Source organism: Salvelinus sp. IW2-2015, unplaced genomic scaffold (assembly GCF_002910315.2).
Source record: "Salvelinus sp. IW2-2015 unplaced genomic scaffold, ASM291031v2 Un_scaffold992, whole genome shotgun sequence".
In the NCBI taxonomy this organism is placed as follows: Eukaryota; Metazoa; Chordata; class Actinopteri; order Salmoniformes; family Salmonidae; genus Salvelinus; species Salvelinus sp. IW2-2015.
In genome coordinates, this window is record NW_019942676.1 from 374,856 (window position 1) to 393,633 (window position 18,778).

Below are 18,778 nucleotides of genomic sequence, written 5' to 3' on the forward strand. Positions count from 1 at the left end.
AAACATGTCTGCCCCATGACAAAATTAAAACTGCTACATTTTCTCTCAGATGCCAAAAGCAGGGTCTTTTAAATGCTCCTTCCCAGGGCTTGGGTTCACCCAGCAGACAATGTAAAGCTCCTTGCAAGGCCCTTTTTAAAATTGCACGCGCGTTGTAATCTGTTTATGAGGGGGTCCCTGATGAATTTGCTATCACAAAAGGGATCTCCGGCCCCAAAAGGTTTTGTGAACCCCGGTCTAGCAGACAAACATAAAGACACTAATGCAAAATTATATTGAGAAATAAGGATATGAACCAATCATTTATATACACACACATCAATATGAACACATCTTTATAAAGCAACATATTTATTGGCAGTAATTAACTTGTACATAGATCTGACCTCACTACCATATCTTCATGACTGACATAAAAGGCAGCTGTAAAAAGCAATTTACAGACAGTTGAACATAAATTGAGCAAATTAGCATAACTTCTCTAAGCTGCGACAAAGCAATAAAGAGTCAAATAACAGCCACAAATAAGCATAGAACAACCTGAATGCCACAAAAAGGAGAACGGCAAACCAAAAACCACAATGGAATACGAGCATGTGTACAAGTCATTCTGAAATCAAACTTTACATCATGTCCAGTACAAGAACCACTGTTGCCTGTAGTTCACAGTACAAGTATCTTCATGAGTTCGTGCATCAGGTCATAGTGAGACCATCGGTTGGGGGGGCGCGACTCCAACCAGCACAAAACATCTCTTGATTCCAAGAGGGGTGTTCAATGTGAACTATTTGAACAGTTGTAAAAGTGAACCATGTGATACAAAAAAAAGAATACCTACAACTGTCCAGTTTATCCCCCCACCAAATTTGATTAAAACAATAAATGAACAAATCAGACTGCCTCACATTGGTCCGTTATGAGACATGCATCTATGTAGTACGCCACGGCTACAAATGGTTTTCTTTCCTAAAAATCTGGACGACGGCAACAGTGTGTTAATTTTAGATGTTACAACCTGCCAATGATCTGTCAAATTTATACAAATACAGTATCATGCTATTTGATCATCTCAGTAGATGTCTCTGTCAAACAGGACGGTGGATGTATTATGTGTTGTGTGACACGTATGTGTGTGGATGTACTAGAAAGTTATATCTTAATGCGGAAGGCTGTGCACTGTGAACCGGGAGACTCTGTGGTAGAGGGGGTCTGGACAGTAGATTTGAACAGGGCCRTGAGGATGGTCTGGGGATCCACCTCAGGTGTGGGCTGAGAGGAGGCTGGACGGCCCCCGGGGCGAGACAAAGAGAGGGGCAGACCCTCTTTCCTTCCACTGCCTGGAGTGTCACTGAGCCTCCTGTGAGAGATAAATAGGGGATTTTATGTGATGCTGAAAGACAACGTGCATTGCAATTGGAAAGGAAGAAATCATGCACATCGTGGACTACAATTTAATACTGGAAAGTTTGATTTGATTGCAACGCAACCAAGGGGGCAGTGAGAAATATGAATATAACAGAGACAGACAGAGACTTACAAAAGAATGGGCTGGTCTGAAGTGATGATATTCCCCTGTATGTGAAGATTGCACTTCATGGGCTGGCCTTGGGAAGAAAATGAATAAAGATTTAAGAAAGTAAAACCAATGCCTTTTCAGATAACTATTCATCATCACCTGCATCATTATCATGCATCATCGAGGCTGGTTCCCAAAAAACTCAATCAACCTTAAAATAAAAATTGCCCTTGCTGAAGGCCCGTACCATCCAGACAGCGGTTGTTGTATTTCCTGTAGGCGCTCACAGCGTCCTCCTTCCTCACAAACACCACTTCAGCCATCCCCACCTTCACCAGCCTCGCTCGCTTCAAGGCACCGCACACACAGAACAGCTCCTGTGGACCGTCACAAGAACACAGGAAAAAGGTCAGTTGAATGTGATAAATGAGTCATGGCTGCATCGTAAGCAGACCTGCAATTTACACACACAGCTAGAGAATCTAAAACAGCAGAGTACTGAACAGCATGAGGCACTTACCACTATGTCCTCTTCAGTGACACGGGGGTGCAGATTATTCACTGTTATCTTTGTCCCCTCCAGAGGACTGAAGGTAGGCTGAAGGGGTGCACCAAAACATTTTACAYTCAAATACATATACAGCTCACACCAACACAACAAGCCAACGGTAGGCGTTACGTTCATCTATCGTCAACGAGAGAGAAGTAGGTTGAATAATGACCCCGAGGCTTGCTATGCAGCCAACTAGTGATGTTAAAGGCCCAGTGCAGTCCAAAATGTGACTTTCCTGTGGTTTATATACATTTCCAAACTGTGAAGTTGGAATAATACTGTGAAAATTAATTCCTTTTTTGTGTAGGAGTCGTTTGAAAAGACCACTTTAAATTTCAGCCTGTTGAGGTGGGGATGGAGTTTGGCCTGCCTGGTGACCTCACTATGCAGTAAATTAGTCAATAGACAAAGAGTTCCAAACCTCTCTGCCAATAACAGCTAGTTTTCAGTTTCCCCTCCTCACTCAGACCACTCCCAGACAGTCCTAGCAAGATTCTTGCTTGAGAAATTGCTCTTTGCTAAGAATATATTTTTGTTTTCGATTAAAATCGTCAAAATAAATTACATTAGGCACTTAATTGTTACCCAGAAATTATTTGATATTGAGATTTTAAAAAATGGATGCAATTGACCGTTAGTCGGTTAGCCGCCATCAATATATTTGACCGGTCATGCTTATCAGTCTATAGTTTAATTTGCATAACTTAATGGAATTAAATTGCCGTGTGTTTTCATTAGTTCGRTATGCATCTTATTTATTAAATGCGCACCGCATACAGAGCCTAGTTTGAGCAGAATATCACCTGTCGGGCATTGAGCACTCGCAGCTCCTCAAACAGCTGGTTGCTATCTGCTTGGAGTGAGACGTGTTCTTATAAGCCCAGTCATTGCAGAACAATTCTAAATGCAATCGCGTGTTGATGTGTGTCTATTCAAAAGAGGAGGATCCCAGCTTTCTTTTACTACTATTTGTATTTCTTAACTCCTAATATGAAGCAAACTGCACTGCTTCCCAACCAGGGTAGCCGATCTGGCATGGTTAAAAAAAACAAGTGCACGTCCTCTCCATTCAACCACCACCTTGCAATCTGAGCTGGTGGCAGTTACAGGTTGAAAACATATACTTAATTGTTTGAAACCTGGCCGCTTTCCTTCATATGAAAAAATGTCAATTCCTTTTACGCATGCAAAGCCTTTTCTGTTGGTCACATTATTGTACTGTTTGGAACTAATTTTACCGCTTGTTAACCGGTTAGAGGAGAGGTGGGCAAATCCAGTCCTCTGGGCCTGATTGGTGTCACACTTATTCTCCATCCATAACAAACAACTGATTAATCAAACTGCATTCTAAACTGACGATCATAATTAGGTGATTATTGGAGTCAGGTGTGTTAGCTGGGGCAAAACTGTGACACCAATCAGGACCCAGTAGACTGGAATTGCCCACCGCTGGGTTAGAGAGATACTTCTGACAAGGAGGCCATTTATCTACTTCCCCAGAGTCAGATGAACTTGTGGATACCATTTGGATGTCTCTGTCCAGTATGAAGTTAGAGGTAGTTTTGCGAGCCAATGATAACTAGCATTAGCACAATGACTGGAAGTCTATAGGTATCTGCTAGCATCCCTACCAACACATTCCTATAGAGATTACCTTATGTAATCCAGTGCTCAAGTAGCTGGGTGAATGGACGTGGATACTGACCTGTGGGGGTGGAGGAGGCTGAGAGCTGGGCTCCGCTGTGGGCCCTGCCTGCCTGAGGGTCCTGGAGATGGGCTGTAAGGCGAGAGCAGAGGAGCGGGAGGCCCCTACACTAGGGTTGGGCCTTGTGGGTGCCACAGGCACTGGGGGACGAGGAGCGGTGTACGCATCGTTTTTGACTACTTTAGTGATGGGGGCTGACATGGAGAAAGGGCAGCCCAGGGTGCCAGGCTGTTGGAGAAAGAGAGAAAGCATTGAAACTTTTCAGTGAATGAATGGAAAGTTGAGAGTGAGACACCAATACAGCCAGTGTGGCAGTATTAAAGGGATATTCGAGTTACATTGAATAATAAAGAATTACAGATACAGATCATTTAGGGAAAAGCAACAGAAATAGAGAAAAGTTAAGAAAATCTAGCYTAGTCTTCGCACCCGTGACTGCAGCATATGGTTGCCAGTAGTGGTCTTCATCMGTTTGCTAGGGATATCATCATCACCTGAGAAAGACTGAGGGAGAGATGGTATGTTAGTCACTCACATATGCATTGCAGTGGCGCATGACCAGCAGAAATCAACCAAATTCAGTTGATATACTCTTAAGAGAATTTGAATCAATTCTGCCATCTAACCTTCTGATTKTTATCTTTTCAAAAAATGTCCCTTACCTGGGAACTCCTGCTTGGCATGTTCATACGGATCCCACTTGACATCCCTACCGGCCTTTGCTGCTAAAAAAAAAAGTTTAATAAAATCATTATTCAGAAGGTGAATTAATATATTTGACTCTAAAAGCATGCTACCAATAACTAAATATAAAATAAGCCTAGTTGAATTTTAAACTAATTTCCAATTAACTTTAGCTATCAACTATGTTTGGAGTGAGGCTATGCTTTACCACTATAAACAATGCAAGAACTAGCATTTTCTCTTATCCGTGCACATCTTGAGCGACAAGTGGGTCAATTCTGTCTAGTAGCTAAGCCTGGATAATATTAGAGCAGATCCTGGACCTGTGGTTACTATCACTTTGGAGCCAACTGTCAGCCTGATCACTTACCTGGAAGGTTTTGGTGATCTTCATGGGTGCCGCCATTCCTTGGCTTAGTGGAGCTCCAATGCTCCTCTTGAGGCTCAGCCTATCACGAGCATCCATCATCCTCTTAGGTGCACCCCCCAGCTGTTGCGTAACCCTAGCTCTAATGTTCATTCCTTGTAGGTTGGGGGTAAACTGCCTGGCATTTGCACTGGCAATGTCGTTGGTAGTGTGTATCTGTATCTGCTGCACATGTGTCTGTAGCTGTGCTGCTGGTATCTGCTGTAAACTCTGTGGGGTAACATTAAATGTATTCGGTCCTCCTTTCCGTGAGTTGATCATCTGTCGGGCATCCTGGACCCCACCTGCTCCTCCTCCGCCACGGATTCGGAAGCGGGCATCTTTCTGGCCAAGTTTCTCTCTGGCATCCTTCACTTGAAAAGCTGGAGGAAGCGAAAGCAGGACAAGAGTGAGCAGAAGGCAAAAAAACATTCCAATGTCTGATCTGACTTGTAAGAATGCTTAACAGAACGTAATGTAGTACAACAGTAAAATGTGTAGTTTGAAACAAAATATTATTTTGTAAATGGGGCTTAGGTAAGAGAGACATCCAGGTCAGATCTCTTGAAGTCTCAATAAGCATTTTTCATGTCCACTTCACACAAAATCAATCCGTCAAATGGAATACATCCCTCTACTTCTCAATAGGGCAACAGGCAGGTCCTCACACAAAATACCTGCTTTAACTCTGGCAAAGGCTGGGGAATGTATTATTTCACCCATTACCTTGAGCATTGCTCCAAAAGCTGTTCAGAATTAAATAATTTTTTGAGTTCCAACAAAGTCATTCTGTTGAACATTTGATACTACTGAAAAGCTATTTGCCCTGCAGGCCAGGTCTGGTTTTTGGTTACCAGTTCCTCCTCCTCCACCAAGTCTCTGTCTGACATCTGTCATCCCAATTTTCTGTCGGGCATCAAAGGTCCTCCCGACCCCTCCAGCACCCCTGCCGAACATAGGCCTGAAAGACAAGAGGAAGAGGTCGACATTGGTAGTCAATTAGTTGTAGCCTAATCCTCCATGATCTAATATCCACATTTAGCAAAACACACATGGAGCGTGTATAAGACCAGCTATAGTATTTGATTTTGCCCTACATTCAGTATGGCTCTCTAGGTATACGTACTCAAAACGATATACAAAATCAAACACTATAACGTTAGCGGTTCTGATATGCGCTCCTTGTTTTTTCCAAATTGTGAATATTAGATCATGGAGGACTAGGCTACAACTAGTTGACTACATATGGCTCTAGGTAGAGGATCTACAAGACTGCCTCGCGCTCTATACCATATATATAGGTATACTAACTAGCTACGTTAGCTGTACGTTTCTGCGTTTGTAACCATTGTTAGTTTATAACTAACTACCTAACGTACATTCCAGCGAACTGTTTACCTTATTCGGTTCTTTTTTGGTCGATAGCTAACGTACCGTTATCAAATGCTGATAAAACCTTTTTTACCTAGTTAGCTAACTAGTTAAACGGAGCCCTGATAAATAGCTAGCTGCGCGTATTTGGCTCATTGATATCAGGGAAATCAGTGTCTGCAGTGTAGCGATAGATATTAACGTTAGCTACATGACTGAAGCTAATCCAACTGCGAGTACAGGCCTTGAAAAAGGACCGCTGATGAACTGAAATAGCCGAGGCTTTCTGGAAATTGAATTTCTTCATTACGTTGAATGATACAACTCAATGTATAACGTTCATAAATTGCATTCAAACTCATAAATTGCTAAATTAATACCTTTTAATTGTTTCTTTGTTGTTGAAACCGCGTCGACGTATCACTTCGTCCAAAGAAATATCTTCCATCTTCTTTGACTCAAAAGCGTGAGTGATCGTAACTGGACAGAGAAAAACGAGAAGAGACTATGGAAGCCAAGTTGGATCAAAAATGGCGAACTCAATAAAATAATAGCTCCTTGAAAAACTACATTGTTGACACCATAATATAATTACGTATACAATTTAAATATATCTATGTTTTTGAAATACCAATACAGATCTATTTTACTCTTACATTTGTTTAGCAAGATCTAAAAATCCGAGTGTATTATTTTAAGAGAAATTCATATTTTATATGGTTTTAAAGGCCTATTAGGTCATGTGAAGTGTCAATGATCACATCTATGCCATTGGTCATCAATTAACAAAAGATTATACTTTTAACATAAAACAAACAAATATAAATAAATTACACAGCCTTAGAGACCTCTGGTATCGATTGCTCTTCACGAAGTAAAAAAAAATACGGGGGTAAATGAAACGTTTTATCTTTCCCATCAACCTTTGCGCTAAAAATCGCTTGAAACCAGTGTAAATAAGTAAAATCTCGTAGAAAAGCTATATTTTACCTGATTAAATGGAGGAATGGAAACGTACAATTCTGTATCACATAATGCGCTCAGAAAATAAAATGCAGCTGTAGGTTTATACTTTTTGAAGTGAACACCAATGGTAAACACCATGAGTGTAATAGTCTGCATACAGACCTAAGTAATGCCCTCGACCATCGATTGGTTATGCCTTAAACTGATGAGTAAGGAAAATAACGACGCGGGGTGACGCCCGTGTCCTCGCCTAGATTTGCGAGATCAATTTTTGAACGGGTACAGGTCCGCCTGTTTAGGTGACTCACCTACTTTGTGAGATGCCTTGCGGGACATGGATCTGCCCCGACCTCTCATGTAAAATATAAACCCCTTTCGGGATACTGACACAAGGTTACACAGAACCAGAATGGAATTATATTTTCCATGATTGTAACGTACTATTACATAAAAATAGAACGTCAGGCATCTATAATAGTACTTACTGCACCTTCTCCAAAACCTTTTTCAACATAAAGAACATTTCTGCCTTCCATTTCTCTAACCACGTTCCATCAGCAGTTTTATGCGGATAATGTCATACTGTATAAAAAAAGGTTTTTAGGCAGAGTAGGCACATTTGCTATTTAACAAAATTATCGGTAGTTGAAAATGCGATGAAAACACATTGAARTTTAACTTTTAAAATCTAATGTTGTGTGTACTACGTKATCACGCAGTGACTTGACTTCAACAAGTCAGTTTATTGGAAACATACCACTGGTGGGAAAATGCTCATATTTTCTTTATGCTGATTTGGGAATATATACATCCGTTGCCAATTGGTTGGAAACCTAGGTAATAACCATGTTTCCATCCACAGTTTTTATATGAGTAGTCATACCCTATGAAAATAATCCGAAAGCTGTGATGGAAACAGGAAGTTTCGGTACAATTGTATAAATGCAGACAGGTAACGTGTTCCTTTCTACATGGTAGGATCTTTTTTTGTTGGTAAAATGAATGATGGATAACATGGTTGTGGAAACGCCTTTATTCGCAAATATTGATCTAGTAACCATCATATCAAACTAAACTTGGGAGTCACACGAAGACGACGTGGTGGGTGCCCCTCCCACTACGATTTGGGAAACCATGCAGTTTATTAGGCTACAGATTAAATAATGTATGATGAACTTCAAAGGGTGATGAAAGTGCGCGGTGATCTTGATGCTCCTTTCCAATAAATATTCAAATATGTCATCACGCCCAGATTTTTATCAGCAACAAGTCCGTTTCTTGGAAACACCACTGGTGGGAAAATGCGCATATTTTCTTTATACGGATTTTTAAATATTCACATTAAAATCTGTTGTTGATGGAAACCTACTAGTTATTGACCATAAATTGTTTCCGGAATTTCCACCAAAACCCGAGTGCATTTAACTTTGTGCCACGAGGTGGCAGTATTGTATATATATTTACAAAAAAATGGTAGGCGATACAAAAAGGTAGGAACACTGTAAAACCAAAATGTCACTATAAAGTTATAGAAGCATACAGAGCAGAGAGTGTGTGTGTGTGTGTGTGTGTGTGTGTGTGTGTGCTGTCTCTTATACACATCTAGATGTGTATAAGAGACAGCCCTGTGTGAGCATGACTAAGTATGATGCCTTGTATTTGTGTCCCATATCTGTATTTTCTCAATGCATGCCTCCCTCATCCATCCTACTGTCACTACCNTGTGTGAGCATGACTAAGTATGATGCCTTGTATTTGTGTCCCATATCTGTATTTTCTCAATGCATGCCTCCCTCATCCATCCTACTGTCACTACCAGACCTACCACAGCCAAGTGGTAAAACACCTTCCCATGCAGAGCTGGACACAGGCAAAATCAGATGAATCAATGTGAAAGGTCTCTCATGTGGTGAAATAATAATTTCAACCACAAAATTGTATTTTGTAGCCTCCTTTCCAGTCCGTAATGAAACAAGGTTCCATTAATGCACCATAAAAGTCAGTAAAACTTAATTATGTTTGTCAGTCATTTCGTGGAGGGGTAATAACCAGAGGAGGTATAGATTCTAACCATCTCTGGTAGTAATAACCACTAAAGAGCAGTAGAGATGCGTGGGTAAAATCACTGGGAAAGCCAAGCCAGAAAAAACGACAACATACACCAGAAGTATGTGGACACCTGCTCGTCGAACATATCATTCTAAAATCATGGGCATTAATGTGGAGTTGGTCCCCTTTGGCGCAGCGGTCTAAGGCACTGCATCTCAGTGCTTGAGGCATCACTACAGACACTCTGGTTTGATTCCAGGCTGTATCACAACCGGCCGTGATTGGGAGTCCCATAGGGCGGCGCACAATTGGCCCAGCGTTGTCCGGGTTTGGCCGGTGTAGGCCGTCATTGTAAATAAGAATTTGTTCTTAACTGACTTGCCTAGTTAAATAAAGGTTAAATAAATAAATAACAGCCCACTGTTCAGAGAAGGCTTTCCACTAGATAGTGGAACATTGCTGCGGGGACTTGCTTCCTTTCAGCCACTAGAGCATTAGGCCTGGCTCTCAGTCGACGTTACAATTCATCCCAAAGGTGTTCGATGGTATTCAGGTCAGGGCTCTGTGCAGGCCAGTCAAGTTCTTCCACACCAATCTCAAAAAAACATCTGTATGGACCTCACTTTGTGCAAAGGGGCATAGTCATGTTGAAACAGGAAAAGACCATCACAAAACTGTTACCACAAAGTTGGAAGCACAGAATCGTCTAGAATGTCATTGTATGCTGTAGTATTAAGATTTCCCTCCACTGGAACCAAGGGGCCTAGCCCGAACCATGTGCGGTTGCTCGGCCATGGAAAACCCATTTCATGAAACTCCTGGAGAACAGTTKTTGTGCTGATGTTGCTTCCAGAGGCAGTTTGGAACTTGGTAGTGAGTGTTGCAAKCGAGGACAGACAATTTTTACACGCTACACACTTCAGCACTCGGCAGTTTTGTGAGCTTGTGTGGCCTACCACTTTGCGGCTGAGCCGCTGTTGCTCCTAGACGTTTCCACTTCCCAATAACAGCACTTACAGTTGACCGGGGCAYCTCTAGCAGGGCAGAAATTTCTCAAACCAACTTTTTGGAAACAGACATCCCATGACGGTGCCATGTTGAAAGTCACTGAGCTCTTCAGTAAGGCCACCACTGCCAATGTTTGTCTATGGAGATTGCATGGCGGTGTGCTTGATTTTATACACCTGTCAGCAATGGGTGTGGCTGAAATAGCCAATTCCACTCATTTGAAGGGGTGTCCACATACTTTTGTATATATAGTGTATGCGTTGTGATAATTGCGTTGTTTGTTCTATAACTTGTAAGTTCATATGCGTTGTGCTGGGATGTATGCCTAAGGCAGAGACAATAAGAAGACACAGTGGCAGAATAAATTCAACCACTCCTTTGTTCCATCACAAAACCGGAGAGTAATCTCTGTTCTGTAAAGTCCACAAAGCATATTGCACGTAACAAACAGTTTCATGACCTACAGCATGGTGAAGAAAGTAATGTTTCCGACTTTTTCGGACTACTAAACAACTATTGATTTAGAAACACAGAGAGTTACTGCAAGTCAAAATGAAAACAGGAGCTGCCTCCACTATTTCAGCACCATTTCAACTTCGACATTTCAACACCATCAAATCACCTATTTAGTCTAATACAGGGACAACTAAAATATACCAAAAACAATTTAGTCCAATCAATGTAAGTTAAATATGATTTGGCTGTCCATGGTTCTGATTTGTATGTGTGTTTTTGTGTTCATGCAAGAAGAAGAAACATGTTGACTCACCCTACCTGTAGAGAAACGCCAATGTCATCCTGCTCTTTCCTGTTGACGAAACGGTCTATGACTCTGTCATACAGTACACACTTGTATTTTTTATTGCCTTAGGCTACGTGGCTAAAATGCTTGCTCGCTAGCCCAACTTCCTTTCATGGGCAACGTTAGCTAGTTAACATTAGTCTTCTACATCTAGCTACAACCTACATATTGAACTCCCATCCTCTCAGTCCACTGGCACAATGTATGTTATGATTGGATCAGAATTGCCGTTATAATCATTGGCCAGTATGGAGAATTAAGTAAAACCACAAGTCCAATCTTCATCCATGGCTAATTTAAGGGCCAATTTTAGCTTGCTAGACACCGGAGGACAACAACACAATGAGATGCAACAATTCAAGTTGCTTTGATCAATGACATATTTCTCTGTGATGGGGTGAAGCCAAATCCAAACTGGCTTCCCTTGACACCTTTTTTTGAGTTTATCTCAGCGCTGATTGGCTATTATTTTATTTCGATTTTTTTTATCAAGGGGGGACAAAATGCTCGCTCCCTGTCTTCCCTTGCCTTCAATACTACGGGCTGCAGAAATGTCATACCCTTTATGACCAGACCGCATGAGATAGGTGGCCTACACATAGAGAAAGAGGGGCGCTGTTTTGCTCTCTCGGCTACTTTCTCTGGTGAGATACGTTCAGCCTCTTGCGCATTGAAAGAAAATTATGAAAACACAGAGACGGAAAATACATACATTTCTCTATTGGTAATTTTTTGGGGGAAGCCTGGCTTCCCTTGGCATCCATGAATACACCCAACTAGTAAATAGCATCTACTGACTTAGTCTCTTCCTCTCTGCGACTATTTTTGGTATGAAAAAACGTTGTATCCCAGAATGCACTCGCTACGGTCCCGAAACGTCCACACAGTGTGGCACACACACGCACACACACACACACACACACACACACACACACAACAGTTCTTTGGCGCCTCCGTGGGATGAGAGGATCAATTCTGCAGCACAGCGCCGTTACAATTTGCAATGGCTGCAGCTTTGTCCCGTGCTCTCAAATTGCCTGGTAAGAGACGCTTTGCAATGATTTGGGAAATAGATATGATTGATTAGGTGAAAAGGATGTTGTGTAGTCCTTGTACCAGTCGTGTCTTGTCTCAATGTTGTTTTGGTGTCATTCTGTTAGCTCATGTGAGCTAGCTAGAACAGCCAGCCAGCTAGCTACAGTAATGTTGATTGCAATAACACAAAATAATGTTTTTATTTYTTTAATGACAGTACAGAATTGAGAGGTGAAAATCGACACTTATTTTCAATGTTTGATATTTCGTTTCTTTTCAAGCTTTAATAGAAAAACATTGCATCATTCACAATCCTATGTGCCGCACTWGCTAGCTACTGTACAGTACAGTAAGGTGCCACATCGAAGTCGCTTGATTGCTCAGTGCTCACTGTCATAATAATGTTATAACAGATTTAGCTACTTGCTTAAATCTCGTGTTCAACAAATAACTACATATAAGGCCATGTAATGGGGGTCCTTCATTTAACTTGGCAATTATTGTCATGCCAAACAATGAGCAATAGAGTCGGCAAGGGTACAAACAGATCTGGGACCAGGGTAGGACATAATMAATTTGGTGTTAAAATAAACAATATTTGAGTAACTTCCCTGGCCTTTTGGGATGCCTATCGTTCTATCAGGTACCACCATGCTCTATCAGATCATTCTAGTTTTCACCTGGGCTTTGTTTCCAGAACAGATCTGTAGACCCCTGTCCTGCAGTCAAATGACCAAATCGAGCTCTAGTGGCCTCAAGGGTGGAATGTTATTAATATTTGTCAGAATATCATAATTAATAAACATTATCCAGTGTTTCTATGTCATATGGTTTTGTTATATTTCAGTCTTCTGTGAWMTATATTAAGTGTAATATTGGGATGCAAACTCAAAATGTAATACATTTKAACTCTAAATCTGACATGTACAGGTGTRTTCWTTTTTTTAAGCRCATAACCATGTGTGTGAGGTGTATACTTTTGTTTCAACGTAGATTTGTTTAAGACTACCAAGAAACAACTCTGTGTGACCCTGATTTAGCCCACTGCAGTAAWAGGTTAACCGTGTGTGTCTTTGTGTGTATGTCRCTCACAGGGAAGAAGGGCTCGGAGCTTGGAGAGTATGACCCCCTCACTCAGGCCGACAGTGAGGACGAGAGCGAGGAGGACGACCTGGTCCTCAACTARCCCCGCAATGGCCTGGGGAGGGGCAACTGCATGGGTACAGGTACCTCAGAGCTGAGAGGGAGCAGAACAGGGAGGCTCGTAGGGGATGAAGATGAGGCAGAGGAGGAAGAGGAGGACGATGATGAGTGGAGAGAACGGCTCCCGGGGAAAAAAAGGCACGAGAGAGAGGAGAAGGGCATGCAGTACTGGAGCCAGAGAGAGACAAACAGGGATGAGGGAGTAGAGGATGGAGGGGGGCTTGGTGCCTCTGGTGGCCCTGGATTGGGTGTCAGTGCCAGTGCTGACCCGGACGGGAAGAAGGCTAAGGTGAGGGGAGCCATCCGGGCAGCGTTTTTCCTGGTGCCTCTGGTCTGTGCCATGCTGGTGGTGCTGCTGTGTGCCTTTTTGGTGCCTTGTCAGCATGGGGAACTGGACAAACGGCCGCAGTGGGAGAAAGAGCTGGGTGATCATGTGGGAGGTGAGTGAGGAGTCTAATGTATAAACAATACACATGAAAACACTACAGTTTACCCACATGTTGCTGGTTGCTGATACCAATACACCTCTCTCTCACAGCAGAGAAAGAGAAAACTACAGGTCAGGTCCGACTGGTCAGACTCTGAGTAGACTAGTGCTTTAGATTAAGATYAGCACACAGTCAACYTCACAATAAAGTCAACTGTATGAGAAAGCAGTTGAGAACACAAAACTCAGATTTAMCTGACTGTCTTTGTCAGGGGGTGGATATTACACAGTCTGGATTACTATGATTACACATTACCGTGATTATTATAATAGCATGTTAGCAAAGCAACCGCAGGTCTAGTTTAGTAAATAYTAGTTACAAACCGTTCCTGTCTGTAACAGTGGTTTTCTTCTTCTTTAGGTGTTACCCCACCTCCTCTTGCACTGTGGGATGTTGACAATGACTCAGTTGAGGATGTGCTAATAGGAGTCACTCAAAAGAGCAACAATACCCATCTCTRCAGTTCTGCGGGGAACAACAAAGGTATCTATGGAAACAGCAAGGGACATTGTCGTAGTAACGAAGAGGATATTTTCAACCCTCATTTTTAGGCGTTATTCTCTCTCAAGCCCACCTCCTCACTGTACACCATAAAAATCTACCAGTGATTATGTAATACTAATCTCCATATCTAATCCTGCWAGCCCCAGTAAACTGCTGAGAACACACAATTTGCCACACGTAATAAACCCCATCCACCTTTACCCCCTTTCTGTCTTTCTTTCTCCCTCTCTGTCTCTCCCAGAGTACAGTGTGGTGGCCCTATCTGCATTCAGTGGTGAGGTGCTCTGGAGGAGGGTCCTCAGGGAACCTGTGGAGTCCATCCAGTGTGGGCTGCAGTACGAAGCCCACCCATCACCACTGCCAGCAGGGGGCGCTGCCCTCAGAGCCCTCCCCAACAGCGCCATTCCCCTATCTGGCCAGAGAGACAGAGCTAGCGGCCCCGTGTGTCTGCTCATCGAGTCTGCACATCTCACTGCTGTCAACGGCACCACAGGTCAGACAACAACCACAGAAATGCATTGCTTTTAATGGTTCAGTTTCACAGCTACAAGCATGAACATTGTAGCAGTTGTGTAGATGTATTAATAATGTGTTGTAGTTAATAGTTTTATGTTCAGTATTGTATTTTCCTCCTCAGGGAAGAAGCTGTGGTCGGTAGCCCCAGGGGAGATCCAGTCCCAGGCAGTTTCCCTGCCAGATCTCCAAGGTGACTCTGTTCCTGACTTGCTGATTGCCACTTRACCTGCTGACCAGGTATGACAATCTCTGGCTTGGCACCTATACATATTTATTGCTGTAATAAGACAATTGTTACTATATAAATCATATTATTATTACAATATAGACCATACTCCCAAATCTTCAGAGTCACTGTGTTAACAACASTCAWTTTCCWGTCAGTCTAGAATGCTCCCATCAAACTGTCTCAAACTTATTTTCAGGTGTCTGACCTCTCACTGCTCCTGCTGTCTGGGCTGACTGGAGCTCTGCTTGGACATCCCGTGACCTTTAACCTCACGACCTTTAATGTCTCTGGAAAGCTGATTGGTCCCCTGTTTCATGAGACACAGCTGGGGGCATATTACATTCTATTTGGACTAGGTAAGGGATTCATTTTATATCAAGCACAGTGACTTTGAAAAAATATGTTTCTTATTTGAAATGACTAAATGTCTGATAATGTATCTGCTATACTAACTCAGGCACTGTAGAGGCTGTATCCCTGGGAGATATTTACACTCGGGCTACTGGAAAAACACCCATATCCCCTGGTCTAAGACTGAAGGACCCCGGCTGGGAGAAGCTTAGGAAAACCAACTCCTCCCTCATACACATCTCCAGGTAAGGCTAAGAAAGTGCTCGGTTACACAATTACAATAGAGTGCCTGTTTGAACGACTGTTTGACTTTCTCTGTCCAGTGGAACTGAGCAAGTGGAGTTCCTGGTCCCCCTAGTGGCTGGCTTGTGTAACAACCACAACAGCCTGGACTCCATCTCCAACCTCAACTCCAGCCGCAGTGACTGGGTGCTGGTGTGTGGCAAGCTCTCCAGCAAGCTCTCTTTGCTGAGAGAGAAGGACGCACACACCGAGTGGACTCTTACCTCCTCAGCCATACACAGGTAGGATATATGGTCACCATGATATATGGAGAAGTTTATCATTAGGGTGTATATGACTAAGCATAAAAGGGATAGCTTCAAGTTTTATTGTCACGTGCACAAGTGCAGTGAAGTGCATTTCTTGCAAGCTCTTTTCCCAACAATACAGAAATCAATATCAATATATAAAACTATAAAGTAATACCCTATAACAGTGGTTTTCAAACCTCTCCTCGGGGACCCACAGAAGTTTCACAATTTAGTTGTAGCCCTGAACTAGCTCAACTACTTGACCTAATCAAGGGCTTGGTAATTAGCTGACAAGTTGAATCGGGTGTGCTAGCMCTAGAATAGTTCAAATATATGGAGCGACTGGGGATCCCCGAAGGAGAGGTTTGAAAACCACTGCRCTATAAAGTTATAGAGCTAAAATAACCTGAATCATTTATCATTGTCTCAGTCGTCCAGCACCAGGCCAATTCAACGAGGATGGAATCCCAGATCTCCTCATACAGAAGTCTGGGGCCCCTAGAATGAGAAAAGTATCATCTCCTTCTACAAACACTTACACCTATAGCTATTATACTTCTCAGACAGTTATACATATTTACAAAGATGACCATCCGTCTCTCTGTGATCTCAGGTTCAGGTGGTTGATGGAGCCAGTGGGCGTAGTCTGTGGGAGACAGAGTTTATTTGTCCACGCCTTGACCTGGAAGGTACTTCAATCATGACATCTGCTCAATCAGCTTTCCTTTTCTGGGCCGGTGACCCTGTCAGACCACCAAAGAACCTCACCAAGACAACTGTGAGTCCCTTGTTGAATCCTTATAAGGAGCAGGAATAGATGTTCTATGAGAGCGTGTTATGTTGCTTCATCCTTCAGTGGTATAGGCACAAGGGTTGGGGTCAATTCCAATTTAATTTGAAATTCCAATTKAATATTTGAATTCACTCATGAAGTGGAGAATTTATGTTGAATTCAATTCAAATTTCAACAATCGTCAAGTTATGGAATTGGAATTAGACTGTTTGAACTATTTGAATTGGAATTTAATATTTGTACATTTTCAGTTAATGGAATTAATGCAGTTAGTATTGAAAAATGTACTGCAGGATTTGTTTAAAATCATTTAAAGTTGTATTTCAATATTTTCAGTATAGCTAAGCTGTATGGATATTGATATGATCAGCCTGAAAGCCTGAGGGAATTTAATTTCGGAATGTAATTTGTGGAATTGTTCMGAATATTCAATTGGGAATTCAATTCTTGGAATTTACCTAGCATTGGAATTGAGAGGAATTGAATTATCTCTGAATTCAAAGACTGACCGTAGTCATTTAGCAGACACTTTGGATAATTGACAAAAATTGAATTTTAATTGAATTAATTTGAATTTACAAGAGAGAATTGAATTTGAATTGAATTAGTGGAATTAACCAGAACCTTGCTGCCAGAATGTTAACAATAGTCAATGTTCAGGTTGGCAGTCGGAAGATAGAAAGTCCCTTTTGGTGTCTCCCGTAATTTGTGGAATTAACCCCAACCCGATAGGTAAAGGATTACATATTTGTGCCTATCGTACTATGGAGTTCAGTAGTTGAAATCTATTTTAAGTCTTGCTCTGTTAACAGGTGGCACCAGGGGTGGTTCAAGCCATGCCAGTCATCCGAAAGCTCTTCATGTTACATCCTGCATATCCCACAATCCTTCTGGAGCTCGCCAGCACCACAGACACCATTCTTACTGCTGCAGGTGATGCATGATGTGCTGTATTTATTATTTTATAATTGTGCAAATGATTATGGCTGTTGTTAGTAGCACTGCTGATCAACTGTTTCTCCCCTTTTCTCTGTCTTAGTGAGTTACCAGGAGCCGCAGAAGGATGCCTCCTACATTACWGTGTCCTCCCGGCCTACCTCTGGCCTGGGGCCTGGGTCTCGGGTGGTGAAGAGCATGAGCCTCAGGGCAGCAATCACTGCTGGACAGATTGTGAGGCTGGGAGAGAGCAGCACCGCAGGGGTACCAGTCAGACCTGGAGTATTTGAGATAAACAAGTTCTTCAGGCGTCTRACCTTCAAAAACCATTAGGTAAAAAGGGGAGGGAACATAACTAAGTATGTCCAGAATATGCTTTATATGACATGATGTTTGTGGTGTCTGTGTAGTTTCGGATGACTAAACACATCATTTTGTTTTCCTGTGTAGAGAGGAGTTATCACTTGCTGGTTCTACATGATCAGAGGGAAACCACTGGCCTGTGGAAACACCATGATACACAACAAGTGAAGGAGATTTATCTCAAGCTGTTTACATTTCCACTTTTGTCCAAAGTACGATTTTAATTTCTATTATTACTCATCTCACTTGCTGAAAAATATTTATTTTGCTGTATTTGTATTATATGTGTATATATTATGAGTTGACTTATTTATTTATGACTAGTCCTTTTTATTGAATATTGAATTTAATATATCAATGACTATTTACCCTGTTTGGGGTGTATGGAAATCAAAATATGTAAGTAAGTACATAGAAGAAACTTCTGGAGATCAAGCACAATGATTTTAATGGTAGGGATGTAGGTGTAAGTTGTCCATTGCACAATTGGCACCTCACTCGTTTAGTATATTTTTAATCTACAGAATGAGAGMCAATTACCCAGTTAATTCCTCCAAATACATTCATTCCCCTCTCATATCCACTTTTTCAATTAGGCAATTGAGGTCTGTGTTCAAGCAGAATTACRCAGTTATGTAAAGGGGGTCTGTACATATTTTGGCTGTAGGGTAGAGTGGGGTATGTTGAGCCATTTTTTACATTCAGCATCACTACATCAAGGAAAATACAGTATTCGTTCCAACATTGATATCTATATATATTTCAGG

At 41.9% G+C, this 18,778-nt stretch overlaps 2 protein-coding genes and 1 non-coding gene across 5 annotated transcripts; 2 read left to right on the top strand and 1 right to left on the bottom strand.

Moving 5' to 3' along the window:
* Nucleotides 1-999: 999 nt before the first annotated feature.
* Nucleotides 1,000-6,786, bottom strand: poldip3 (polymerase (DNA-directed), delta interacting protein 3). Of its 3 annotated transcripts, none has more exons than XM_024136670.2 (10): nucleotides 6,616-6,786; nucleotides 5,719-5,825; nucleotides 4,829-5,247; nucleotides 4,437-4,496; nucleotides 4,204-4,278; nucleotides 3,775-4,002; nucleotides 2,037-2,114; nucleotides 1,764-1,893; nucleotides 1,538-1,604; nucleotides 1,000-1,357 (listed from the first exon to the last, which is right to left on the bottom strand). In XM_024136670.2, the coding sequence occupies exons 1-10, from the start codon at nucleotides 6,681-6,683 to the stop codon at nucleotides 1,150-1,152; spliced, it is 1,440 nt and encodes a 479-aa protein (XP_023992438.1). In that variant the 5' UTR covers nucleotides 6,684-6,786; the 3' UTR covers nucleotides 1,000-1,149. The 3 variants fall into 3 exon arrangements, with proteins under 3 accessions (XP_023992438.1, XP_023992437.1, XP_070294620.1); XM_024136669.2 differs by having other exon boundaries at nucleotides 4,437-4,499; XM_070438519.1 differs by having other exon boundaries at nucleotides 4,437-4,499; nucleotides 6,330-6,705.
* A 607-nt stretch (nucleotides 6,787-7,393) lies between these two features.
* LOC111982174 (U12 minor spliceosomal RNA) lies at nucleotides 7,394-7,548 on the top strand. Its single transcript, XR_002879685.2, has one exon. It is a non-coding gene; the product is annotated as a U12 minor spliceosomal RNA (small nuclear RNA).
* A 4,430-nt stretch (nucleotides 7,549-11,978) lies between these two features.
* On the top strand, nucleotides 11,979-18,326 carry fam234b (family with sequence similarity 234 member B). Its single transcript, XM_024012171.3, is given in 13 exon segments — nucleotides 11,979-12,100; nucleotides 13,190-13,738; nucleotides 14,147-14,269; nucleotides 14,532-14,783; nucleotides 14,928-15,043; nucleotides 15,232-15,391; nucleotides 15,493-15,631; nucleotides 15,710-15,910; nucleotides 16,350-16,431; nucleotides 16,533-16,697; nucleotides 17,525-17,645; nucleotides 17,752-17,981; nucleotides 18,099-18,326. Coding segments are annotated over 12 exon segments (2,175 nt in total). The 5' UTR covers nucleotides 11,979-12,063; the 3' UTR covers nucleotides 18,099-18,326.
* Nucleotides 18,327-18,778: the final 452 nt, after the last annotated feature.